We start from the raw sequence: 13078 nt of genomic DNA, 5'->3' as shown, positions 1-13078 counted from the left end.
CACCCCCTGGGTCCCAGGCTTTCACTGGGGCCTTCTAAAATACACAAAACTCAAGTGAAGGCATGACACCATTAGCACTACATAATTCAAGCAAACAATAAATGTGTTTACTCTGCCTGGCTACTGACCACCTGCCTTTCCATCCCACAAGGCAGGTATCTATATATAGGATCTCCTTGTTTGCATTCCTGCAGAGAATGAGCCTTTCTTTCCTTTAGGCCTCACCATCTGTGGATCTGAAAGAAGCTTGGGCCCCCCTGACAGCATGTGTCTGGTCTTACTTCTGCTGCTGGTGCTCCTGCCTCTAGGGAAGGCTGCACAGCAGAGGGATGGCCGACAAACTCAGAGCTCTGTTTCCCCTGTGATCCTAGAAAGGAATCGCAGGGAGCTCCCCATTGGCAACCACGAGGAAGCTGAGGAGAAGCCAGATCTTTTTGTTGCGGTGCCACACCTCGTAGGTGCAGGAGAAGGCCAGAGGCAGAGAGAGAAGATGTTGTCCAGGTTTGGCAGGCTCTGGAAGAAGCCTGAGCGAAACTTGCACCCATCCCAGGACTTGGTCAGTGAGCACTTCCCACCTGGGACCCATGCCCTCACTCAGCCAAAAGATGGGATGCAAATGGAGAAATCTCCTCTTCGGGAAGAGGCCAAGAAATTCTGGCACCACTTCATGTTCAGAATGAGTCCAGCTTCTCAGGGGATCATCCTGCCCATCAAAAGCCATGAAGTGCATCAGGAGACCTGTAGGACAGTGCCCTTCGGCCAGGTATCTGTTCTGGAGGGAGAGGGGATCAGGAAAGGGGTGGACAACTGCGACAGGTGGAGGGTAAGCTGCCAGGACCCCGAGTCTCACCTAACTCCCAAATTTGGTCCTTGGGCACTCATTATAACATTTGCCAAGGATGATCATACTCCCCAAATTTCCATCTAACTTGCCCTTGTTTCTTAGTGTTCTGGAAATGCTGTAAGAATGATATGATGGTACTGCCCAGATTAATAACCCAGATTAGTGATGGCACAGAACTTTGTTTTATGGGGTTTTACTTATTTTTATGTTGGAGGGGTTCTATCCGGAGGGATAGGTGAGACTGTGCCTTCAGTAAGGAAGAGTGGGAACCTAGAGCAATAACCAGAACTTCTCTCTAGCTATTCCTCTACCCTCTATTGGGATGTCGATGAGCAGGTTGGCTCTACCTGTAGATAAGGTGAGATACATGGGACTCCTCCCCAAACAGCCGCATACATATGTATCTTGGCCTTAATCCCTGTATTTCCTACCCAACTACTTCATAGGCCGTCTGACAGAAGTTGCTACATCATTTCTAACATTACCGCAGCAAAAAATGATTTAATTTAATTTATTTTCTCATAAGCTTTCAAAAAATGATATCAGTGTGAAATCACATTTTTTCCTCTTGGAAACACCTCCTACTTCATGTCCCGTTGGCTGATTTGTGGTTATTATGATGGATTCAGCACCATTTTAAGACAAAGGGGCATTCTACTATCCACTTCCTCCCATCAGTCCTGGCAAGCCCTGCGCTCCAAATGTTAAATTAAACCGAGAAACTGCATCAGGTCCTTAAACACGAAGATACTGAACCGAAAGCAACGCAGGGGAGAGTAAAATTTTACAGTCCAATAATGCTACCCAATTAAGCAGGCAGTATTATAAGGTAATTGACTGTGTAAGGCAGTTAAGTATGCTGCCTGAAAAGGCAAGGATATGTAGCAATAAGTCCATTATCAAATAATAATGACTGCGCTGTTGGCCATGTGCAATTAGAAAATTGCTCCCAAGAATCGTGCAATTGAATTTCCTTTGAAACTCTTATGTTGAATTCTATTGCTAGTTAAATTAAAATTAAAGTGTTTGACTCATATATCTTGAAGGGCACATAAAGCTAGGTGAGGGGGTATGGGAGGGGCAAAGGTGAGGTGATGCATGATGATTTGCAGGCATATGTGCTATAACTTTGCCCCAAGCAGCTTCATAGATCTCAAAATAGAATAGAATTCATCTTGATGTTCTAATCTATTCTATGAACAGTTGAACAAACGTGTATGGAAAGTCTATTATGCATAATGCACTGTGAGACGTCGAATGATAAGGCGCATTACTTAAATAGGAAGTTAGGCATTAGAATTTTTTCAACCGGTAACACGTAATTAGATCAAATTTCTTAAAGTTTGGTATTTAAGATATAAAATATTTTCTTATTAACTTAAGGATTTCTTAAAGGCTAATTTATTTATCTACTGAACAAAAGAAATTTAATTGAGGTGCCCTTATGCCCTTATAGATTAACCATCCCTTGGATATTGTAAAATATCCAAAATTGGAAAGGTTTTGAAATTTTAGTCTGAATTATCTTCAGACTTACAGTCTATAGCTTCTGCATCATGTGTGTCAGTGAAATGACTCAAGATAACTTAATGGAGATGTGTTTGCCTCTTAGACGATCACCCATGAAGACTGTGAAAAAGTAGTTGTACAGAACAATCTTTGCTTTGGGAAATGTGGGTCTGTTCGTTTTCCTGGAGCTGCACAGCACCCCCACACCTTCTGCTCCCACTGCTCACCTGCCAAGTTCACCACGATGCACTTGCAGCTGAACTGCACCGGCTTTGTCCCTGTGGTCAAGGTGGTGATGCTAGTGAAGGAATGCCAGTGCAAGATGAAGACTGAGCATGAGCATGGACACCTCCTACAGGCAGGCTCCCACGCAGAACTTCATGCCCAGGATCCCTTCATCCCAGGATTTTCCACTTAAAAGGAGATCCCACTATTACCTTTGAAAAACACAACTACAATAGCAAAGGTGCTGGATTACTCAGTTTGGAAGTGTTAGTGGGTGCATACTATTTTAAGGGAAAGGTGGTTCAAAATAGCGAGATAGGACAATTTAGAGGCAATGGTATTCATCTAGTTATTGGTACGTATTTGGATTTTAGTCTTGGCCCTGCCGTCCTGGCAGGAGGATGTTAAGGATGTGGAAGCTTTCTCCATCTCAAGGGCTTCATCTCTACATGAGGGACTTGAATCAGATGATTGCTAAAGTCCTTTCCACTACAAATGTTCCATGATCTAGTGTCTCTGAGTTCTGGTAAAAGCCCTACATCTGAACTTGGAAAAGAAATAAAGTAGACCCTAAAAATTGGCTTCTTTGATAACTTGTCAAAGCACCACCCAAAACATGTCTCTAGTATTTTTAGGAAGGATTCTTTCATCTCAGACAGTGTTTTATTTGCCTTCCAGATATGCTTATTTTATTGCCATAGATGTAAGGAGTAGCTTGCTTGGTTGCCTCTTTATTTTTCTGATATTCCCCATATAAAGTTCTTAATGTCAAGTCTCTGTCTTTGAAAAAGGAACAGCAATATTACTTTTAGTGGTTTTCATAGGGACGAGGAACAATCACTGGTAGCCACACAAGTATGTATATTATGGGGAACTAAAAATATATGCTCCAGTACCAGGCTTAAAGGTCAATCCAGAGATGCTAATGAGGTAACCAAGGAATTCCAGTAGATGTCAAATTAAATAAACTGCAAATGATTAAACATGGAAACAACTTATAGGTGAAATTCTTTATCCATGTGCATTTTGGATTAGGTAGTAAGTTAGACTTCTGTGTTTGGATGACTGTTTTTTTTTTTTTTTTTTTTTTGCTGCTGTCTAAAAACTTCATATTATGTATTTTATTCTGTAAATGCCATACTTGCAAGTTCTGAAAATATTCTGAATGCTTTAATGTATTAAATTTTAGTATATGAAGCATTGGGAAATGTCATGGAATTCAATTGTCTTAAATTTTGTTTTATTTTATTTATTTATGTATTTATTTTTAATTTATGATAGTCATACAGAGAGAGAGAGAGAGAGAGGCAGAGACACAGGCAGAGGGAGAAGCAGGCTCCATGCACAGGGAGCCCGACGTGGGATTCGATCCCCGGTCTCCAGGATCGCGCCCTGGGCCAAAGGCAGGCGCCAAACCGCTGTGCCACCCAGGGATCCCAAATTTTGTTTTAATAGTTTTTATCTGTCCCATAACTTAAAGGTCCTATCTGGAGACTACTTACCTGGGAGCATTTCTCAATGGTTTCAGAGGCTAATGACAATGCTCCAAGTGTTTCTTCTGACCCTTCCAGCAGTTTTCTGTTAACAGAAAAAAAAATCACTGTCTTTAGTGATTCCATTTCTCCTTCTATATTTATTTGTATGCATACATTGTATAGACCTGACTTTAGTTATATTTCTAGTTATATTTCTTTTTCTATAATTACTTTTTAAAAATCCACCTTAAAATTATTTTAATTATTTGAATCCTATTACTTTCAGCATTCACAAAAAGGCATTTCTCAGAATATTGATTTTTTTTAAAGGAATTGAAGTATGCTTTAATTCTATTTCTCTTTAATCACATCATCTAACCTGGTGTTCTGAAGAAGCAGATGTATTTATATTTAGTGTATATTCTACATCAAAGTAATATAATATGTGATATACAGATACACATGTGGCATTTGCATCAGAATATATTATACCCTTTGGTGGTCAAAGACAAGCTAATTGGCCAAGATATGGTCATAAGGATGATACTGTTAAGCATTAATGATATCCCAGCTGGTCAATATATTTTGATGCCAAAAGCTATTGAGCAGCTGTCTTGTATGCAATTGCCTAACCCTGATTATGTAAACCTATCTCTGCCAATTGGACTGTCCTTCCCCTCCTTACATGCTTGCAAATCCCTTTTATTTATCCTTGCAAATAGACTCTCAAGCCCAAGCCCCAAACAATCATCAGTCTTATTCAAACTCTGCTCTGCTCTTCCCTCATGTGAATTCAAGATGAGACAGTGGATAGTGGTATCAGAGCTTACATTCATAGTGCAGACCTCATGAAATTGCTCACGTTCATCTTTTTACTGGAAAAAAAAAGGCAGTTCTCAATGGTTCAACATAATACATAGGAGTGTGGGCACCTGAAAGGAAACACACAAATATCGAAAATCTATTAAGTGCCAGATGCTATGCTGGGTCTCCTGATAAGTTATAAGTCATACAACTTATACAATACATAAATACATATATTACACAATCTTCGCAAAAATCTTCTCTTAAAGTTTTATTTTATTTAAATTCAATTAATTAACATAAAGTGTATTATTAGTTTCAGAGGTAGAGTTCAGTGATTCATTCACTGCATACAACACCCAGTGCTCATTACATCAAGTATCCTGTTTAATGTCCATCACCCAGTTACCCATCCCCCAACTCTCCTCCAGCGACCCTCTAGTTTATTTCCTAGAGTTAAGAGAGAGTCTCTTATGGTTTATCTCTGTCTCTGATTTTTTAAAAAGATTTTATTTACTTATTCATGAGAGACACAGAAAGAGAGGCAGAGACACAGGCAGAGGGAGAAGCAGGCTCCATGTGGGGAGCCCAATGTGGGACTCAATCCCGGGACTCCAGAATCATGCCCTGAGCCAAAGGCAGATGCTCAACCGCTGAGCCACCCAGGCGTCTCTCTTTCTCTCTCTGATTTTGTCTTATTTTATTTTCCTCACCCTTCCTCTATGATCCCCTATTTTGTTTCTTAAATTCCACTTATGAGTACAATCCTTACAAAAATCTTATAAGGTGGGTAAATACCCTATTTTACAGGTAAGAAAAATAAGCCTTAAAAATTTTAAGCTACCAGACTAAAGTCATTTGGAGCATATTTTCTATTTGTATTAAAATATTTGTTCATTTATTGCTCTCCAGTTTACACTGATTTCTTTGAAGTCTCCTTCTTATAGGCCTCAAGGTTGATTTCTTTTACCTCTTCCTCAGCAATCATATTTGAGGACATTGATTTTACCTCTTGAAAGAGAAATCATCCCCTGGTCAGATTCTCAGCCAAACATTGCCCTAAATTAAAGAGGTGGTCATGGCAACTCCCTCATCAATCTTGATCTCATTTTCCACCCAGATAGGATTAGGGTGATAAAGAATTACTTCAAAATTGTTGTGGGGGCACCTGGGTGGCTCAGTTGGTTAAGTGTCCGATTTCTGACTTTGGCTCAGGTCATGATCTTGGTGTCATGAGATTGAGCACGTCAGGCTCCATACTCAGTGAGGAGTCTCCTTGAGATTCTTTTCCTCTCCCTCTACTTTTGCTCATGCTCTTCTCTCTCTCTCTCTCTCTCTCTCTCTCAAAAATAAATAAATGAATCTTTAAAAAATTATTGTGAGGATAAGTGTAAGTAGCAGCACATGAGAGAGCTTTAGATTCTGTAAAATTACAGGGCTTATTTCACTCTTCTCCATTCAGGCATACTTTCTTTAAAAAAATTATTCTGAAAAATAGACACACAGAAAAATGCAAAGGATATTATAGCAAACACTCAAATTCTTACCACCAGTATATTTGACATTTTGTCATCATGTACTTCTTGTCTATTTTTACAAAAGAAATAAACTATTTCATATATATATAAAGTTACCTCCAACCACCATGCTACGCTCCATGCCCCAAACCCCTGACCCCTCAAGAACATCCCCAAGATTCCTATTTATATTTCCAATATCCTTTTATATTTTCGCAAAGGTATGTATATATCCATAAATAATAAATAGCAGTATTTTTCTATATATTTTTTTATGCAGCATGTATTTATGTATCTACAAGCTATATGCAAGATATAGCTCTAGGTGCTGTGAATATGGAAAGAAAACAAGTTGGACAAGCTCCCTGCTCCTATAGAGCTTACATTCTAGTTGGGGAAGACATGCAATTTGAGAATCAGTCGACTCATTAATCACCAAAAAGGAAAAATATCAGGTGGCTGTAAGTTGTATGCAAAGAATTGAGAAGGGGAATTTTGCTAGAGGGTAGTTACTTAGTTTGAGTCGTCCCTGAAAGGGTGACATTAAAGCTGTGAGTTTTTAATTACACTATGATGAGCCGTATGAATTGTTCTACAGTGATTTATTTTTCTCCACACAGAGTTCTGCCTACTTTTTATAACAGTTTTTAAAGTTTTTTTTTTTTTTAATGTCTACTTTATCTCAATTCTAGAAACTTGGCATTAAGTATTCGCTACAGAGTGGTTAACTTAGCTTTGAAAATTTATTTTTTTCAATGTACATGGTTTCTTTAAACTGTCAATTTAATTTCTAATTAAGAATGTCATGTATCTTCTTAATTTTTATAAAGAATCTATTCTATGCAAGACACTGTGCTGAGAACCCAGAGATAAGTAAAGATGAATAAGAAATATTTCCTGCTGCCCTGGAGCTTACAGCATTGTAGCAGAGAGAATATGTGCAAATTATAAAGCAATAATGATAGTAGTAATAATAGCAGCTACCAATTATTGAGCCCTTACTATGTGTTCTAAGTGCTTTCTTTTCCTATCTCCTAGAAATAGACATTTTATACTCATTTTTTCCCTCTTTTTGAGAGTCAGGAAGCTTCATTCATTCAGTCCACGTATATTTATGGTTGTGATGAGCCTGATCATTGCACTGAGTATAAAGAATATAAATAAAGGAATGCATGATTATTTGAATATAATTCCTGACCTTACAAAGTTTATAGTCTGGGAACAAGTAAATAAATGTATTTGTTTCTGTAAAGCTAGAATAATGCTCTTCCTACTATGCCTCCAACCCCAAATTGAAATTCCACTGTCTTAGTGAAAACTTCCATAAGCGCTAGACAAGGTTAGTTTAGACTCTTGCATGATTTCATGGTGCTGTATTTCTTCACCTCTCAGCACTTGTTTCAGTTTATGATTATACCATTATTTGTGTCATCATTACTCAAATCATTAGCTTCATGAGAGGAGGGATCATATTGGATTTCTTTGATCATTGTAATCAGTGCCTAGGAAAGTGTCCAGCAAGTAGCTGGTACTCAATAAATATTTTTTCCTGCATAAAAGAAACAATATCAATAGATGTCATATGTTGAAGATATATCATTACCAGGCACTGTACCAACCACTTCACATACATAATTTAATTTATCCTCAGGAAACTCTATAAGGGAGAGAGTACTGCATTATTTTGTAGATGAAGATGATCATATAAGTTAAATAACTCTCCCAGAGCAGCACTGTGGAAGAGAAGCTGAGTGACTCCAAAGTCCCAGATCTTTCCTACTATTTTACATTACCTCAAGATAATAAAGATGAAAAAATCTATAAATAAATATGTGTTTATATATGTACATATACATATATACGTACACATATACATATATACATAAACATAATATATACACACACATATAGAGTTAAACTCCTGATTCATCCACTACTTTATTCCTTCTCTGATTCCCAGAGCTCATCATCCATGCCTTTCTTTTTTTTTTTTTTTTAATTTTTTTTTCATCCATGCCTTTCTTAAGACACTTAATCAATGAGGATGCTTTCAACTCGAGAACCGGAAAGCACAACTCAGAATATATTAAATTATAAAGGGATTTAGCATTTCACTAACAAGCAGTATGGAAGGCAGCTAGTTTCCTGGTTGGTCAAGTCAGAAGCATTCCCATTCTACCAAGGACTCAAATTCCTTCCATCTTTCTGCTCTGTCATTCTCAGTGTGTCCTTCACAAGCTAAAACTCCCCTCAGTCACAATATGGCTGCTGCAGTTCCAGACATCATGTGTCACCATTCGCACACCAATGTCTATAATAGAAAAGAGGATTCTCTCCCATTTTGCATCCTTTTTAAAGAGCTGAATAAAATCAGTTACACTGAGGATAAACAATGGAACAAAACCTTTGCTCTGACAGCAAGGAATAAAGAGGAAATGACAGTTGAGTACCGTTGAGTAGGCAAACAACAGTGTCGGCCACAGCCCTTTGTCATTTTTTAACTTATATTATCACTATTTATTTACTTTATTTCTAAATTGTAAGTAAACTCTGAACAAAAAGTTCTGTATATTGTATATACTTGTTACCACTCTGTTTCTGATATAATGTTGTTTTATACAGCATATTATTTTAATATATTTTAAATACATTTGAGATACTGTTTTAGATATCATATTATATACTTATATTTTAATATTGGTATATTTGCATATGTAAACATACATTTACATAAAATGTATAATGTTCTATGTGAGATAAATGCTCAGTACACATTAGCTTAATGAATTTAAGGATGAATTTTCGGAGCTGCTCTTGGAAGAATAGGTAGTATAGATGGTGTGGGGAGTTTTGAATGACAGCCAACAGGTTTTAAGGATGTATTTGGTAGGCAATGGGGAGTTTTTGAAGGTCTGTGAGCAGATTAGGATGGTATGGGTTTGTAACTGTCACTCCAGAGGGGCTCATGAACCCCCTGAAATGTGCACATATGTTGCAGGTATGGGAATCCTTCAGGGCAGAAGGTCCAGAATTCTAATGAGCTTCCCAAAGATTTCCATGAGCCAAAAATCTCAACAGTGGGTATGATAAATTGGAATGGAAAGAAAGCATGGAGGCCAGAAGAGCTGGAAGAAACGGTGGAAATCATGTGCACCAACCCCATCTGACTGGAACTCAGGAAAAGTCAGGTTTCCACTTTCGGAACAGAGGATGAATCTGAAATATTGATGGGTCCTCTTCACCTTGTTTCATCTCGTGTTCACCTCCAGGAGCTTTCAGTGGTGAAATGTGTGAGTAATAATTCCCTGAGCAATGGAATGAACTTTCCTGTAGTACTAGTTCTCCAGAGCCGGGCCCCAATTATCCACCCACATTTCTGGGAGACAGCTCAGATTTTCCTTTAGTGTCTGCCTCCCTCTGACTCTGTTTTGCTCCTCTTCCTTTCCTCCAAAAGAAACAATCACCAGTGACCCACCTGTGGGTGGGGACTCGGGTTAATATTTTTCAAGGAAATTATCATAAGTTCCTTTTGTCTGCCAGCTAAGGGAAACACACCTCTTTGTGTCCAATATTTAAAGAACAAGAATTTCCAGTAGGTTCTTTTTCATAAGTCACAATTCTATTACCAAAGGAAACCTGCATCCTGCCCAAACCTCAGGCAAGAAATAGGTGAAAACTCAAGTGGATAGACAGATTTCACATCTTGCACCAGCTCAAGTAAGACACTCAGATGATGCCCTCTTCGGGGGGCCTGGGATCCATGGGATTTAGCAGTACCTTACGCTTAAGCAAATAATATCTTGGAGCTTTACAGGACCATGGGAACACCTTGTGAACCTAGAAATGAAGAGGTTCCCAAATGTGCAAATATCACAAAAAGAGACTTTCTGTCTCCATTCTCCTCCTTGTCTGCCAAAGAGATCATGAACCCTGGCACAGTTCTAAGGACAATTGCCAAACAGGTGGGATTTTCTTTGGAGTCTACTTTTCCTCCTTTCTGCCTTAAATCTCATTCTTGTGGTTTCCTCTCTCTCTCTCTCTCTATCTCTCTCTCTCTCTCGCCTTCACTTTAGGATATTCAAATGACCTACAATTGCTCAGAGCTTCTAAGTCATATCCATTTATCTTGAGCCTATCAATGTATTCATCCAACTAACATCTTTTAGAACCTATTAAGTGGTGGGCACTGTGCTGACCCACAGGGTATCAAGATGGCTATGATAGGCTCCTACCCTTGCGACAGAATTTATCTGGCTGGAGAATTTGTGTTTCAGCTTCTTAAATTTGGTTGTGCATTAGAATTACCAATGTGCTTGTAAAATATAGAAGCTGTGTTCCAATGGGTGGTGGTAGGGGTTGGAGAGAGGAGGCAATCATTGATGTATTTTTAAAGCTCCACAGGTGATAATGAAGAGGTGGAGGTCACTGAGGAATTCTGTACTCTTGCTCAGATCTCTTCTAGACCAAGAGCATTATGCTGCCCTCCCAGCCCTTCTGGATCTTCCTGTTGTTGTCCACAGAATCTGTCTTTCAAGTTCTTCAAACTTCATTTTTGGGCAGTTCATGTGTAACGTGACTCCTGTTCCAGTTAACAAAACTGGATTTTTTGCTCAGAGGAAATAGAGGTGTTTAATTGAGTTGATTTTCTCTCCCCCAGATAAATTGCTCTTTTTATCACATACCTACCATGGGACACCTTGGTGGCTCAACGGTTGAGTGCCTGCCTTCAGCCCAAGGTGTGATCCTGGAGTCCCAGGATCGAGTCCCACATCGGGCCACCTGCATGGAGCCTGCTTCTCTCTTCCTATGTCTCCGTGTCTCTCATGAATAAATAAATAAAAATTTTTAAAAAAATCACATACCTACCACACATATTCCTTCATCAGCATTGAACACTATAATTCAATAACTCCCAAATATCAGCCTAAAACTTACTTTGGGTGCTCACAAGCAATGCTTCTTGGTTCCACACCTAGAGAGTATAATTGACTGAATTGGAGGTATTCCTGGGAACCTGTATTTTTCTATCTTTTCATTATAAAATTTTTCAAAATTACAAAAATTTGAAAACACTAGTACCAAAAATACTTCTATAACCTCCAGTTTGACTCAACAATTATTGACATTTTGCCATACTTGCTTATCTTTCAGTTTGTACAGGTATGTGTGTATGTGTGTGTGTGTGTGTGTATTTACTCCATGGTTTTAGACTCTTGAACAATTTGAAAGTAATTGCGGATATCATGACACTTCACCTTTACTCCTAAGAATGAGGATATTCTTGCTCAATAAAAATACTGTCATTATTGCTGCTAAGAAACTTAAAAATATTGTCAAAATCTCATCTAGTCATTTTTATTTTAACAGACACCTTCTGAATCTTGTTCTTTCTGCCAAAATTATAGAGGTGGAAGTTTCAAACATTATGGTGGGCTGATAAAGCAGGTCTTTGGGGAGCAAGCAGGACTTATGCGACAACCCAAATAAGCCTTGAGTTAGCTCTGAGATTTCATAAATCAGGGCAGACAAGTGTCCCATCTTGCCAGAATGTTTACTCTACTTGACCCAGAGTCTAAGAGAGAAGCCTGACAGGTCATGTGGCTGCTGGAAAGCACTCCTATACATTAGTTTTAACTCTAAGAAAGCTGAAATATTCTTCTTTGCCCTGGGAAGCTTCAAAAATAATTTTCCTGCCTTCATTCTTAGAATAGAAAGTTAAGTGGCAAGTGCGCAAAAAGGCATCTAAAGCATTAAGGACACAGCTCGTCTAAAGGATGAGATTTGCCTCAGTGGAAATGATCAGTTGGATGATTCCCTGCTGTGACTAAAGAGTTAAAATTGCGGCGCAGAGTCCTGCTTCAGGGGAGCTGTAGGACATAGGAATCATGGGAGTTGTAGTGTGATAATTTTCCATGCTCTTTAATACTGTTTCCATAAAACAGCATCAGCTGCTGCTGAACATGGTGTAATTTTAACATGATCTTTTAATATTTACAGGGCGCTTGTAAAAGACTTCATAATGACAGTTGGTGATTCCCGTGGCAGTTAATGAATGACAGCACAACTGTGATCAGATTGCTTTAGGAAAGAGTCTCTCAGAAAGCTGGCTTTCACAGGTTCAGGCCAGGGGATGATTCTTGGGTCCAAGATTTCCTAAACCTAAGGTTGATCCCATTTGATGATTGCCTACATGTTCTACAGGGTCATATCTCCAGGTTCTTCCCAAACAGCCAAAGTGGAATAGGAAAAGGTAGAGTGAACAAGGAGGTTGCTTGCTAGAACAGGTATGAGCCTGGGGATGACATTTTTCTTTGTTTGTAATGCAGTACAGTGAACATTACTTCTTGACTAAGAGAGCAAAGAACAAGGATATCAGTAAGAAATTGTGTGTGTGTGTGTGTGTGTGTGTGTGTGTGGTGCGTGCATGTCTTTGAGTTTGGCAGTTATCCTTATCCAAAGAAGCACAGGTATTTACTTAACCTCAGATGTGCTTAGTGGCATTCTAAGTCATTGGTCAATTTTTCATCATTGCTTCCACTGAATTCCTCAATTATGTGTTTGCCTCCCCCATACTATTCATCATGACACTCTGAGTCTGAATTGCCTATGGAATTTTCTCAGCCATCTTTATACACTGTTGCCAGTCTCATTTTTACCAGCAAAGCCTGAGGCTTCCTGCTGTGGCACTGCAGGATGTCAAAGGA

At 38.8% G+C, this 13078-nt stretch overlaps 1 protein-coding gene across 1 annotated transcript; it reads left to right on the top strand.

Annotated features, from left to right (window-relative positions):
- Positions 1 to 265: 265 nt before the first annotated feature.
- On the top strand, positions 266 to 3504 carry CER1 (cerberus 1, DAN family BMP antagonist). Its single transcript, XM_072840293.1, has 2 exons — positions 266 to 763; positions 2457 to 3504. The coding sequence occupies exons 1-2, from the start codon at positions 266 to 268 to the stop codon at positions 2769 to 2771; spliced, it is 813 nt and encodes a 270-aa protein (XP_072696394.1). The 3' UTR covers positions 2772 to 3504.
- Positions 3505 to 13078: the final 9574 nt, after the last annotated feature.

The sequence above is a fragment of the Canis lupus genome, chromosome 10 (assembly GCF_048164855.1).
Source record: "Canis lupus baileyi chromosome 10, mCanLup2.hap1, whole genome shotgun sequence".
NCBI lineage: Eukaryota > Metazoa > Chordata > Mammalia > Carnivora > Canidae > Canis > Canis lupus.
This window is presented reverse-complemented; position numbering and strand designations above follow the sequence as displayed.

Excerpts from the sequence above, each read along its gene's own strand:
- CER1 (XM_072840293.1), top strand. The coding sequence starts at position 266 with ATGTGTCTGGTCTTACTTCTGCTGCTGGTGCTCCTGCCTCTAGGGAAG. Across the intron at positions 764-2,456 it reads GGACAGTGCCCTTCGGCCAG|ACGATCACCCATGAAGACTG; the intron begins GTATCTGTTCTG and ends TTTGCCTCTTAG.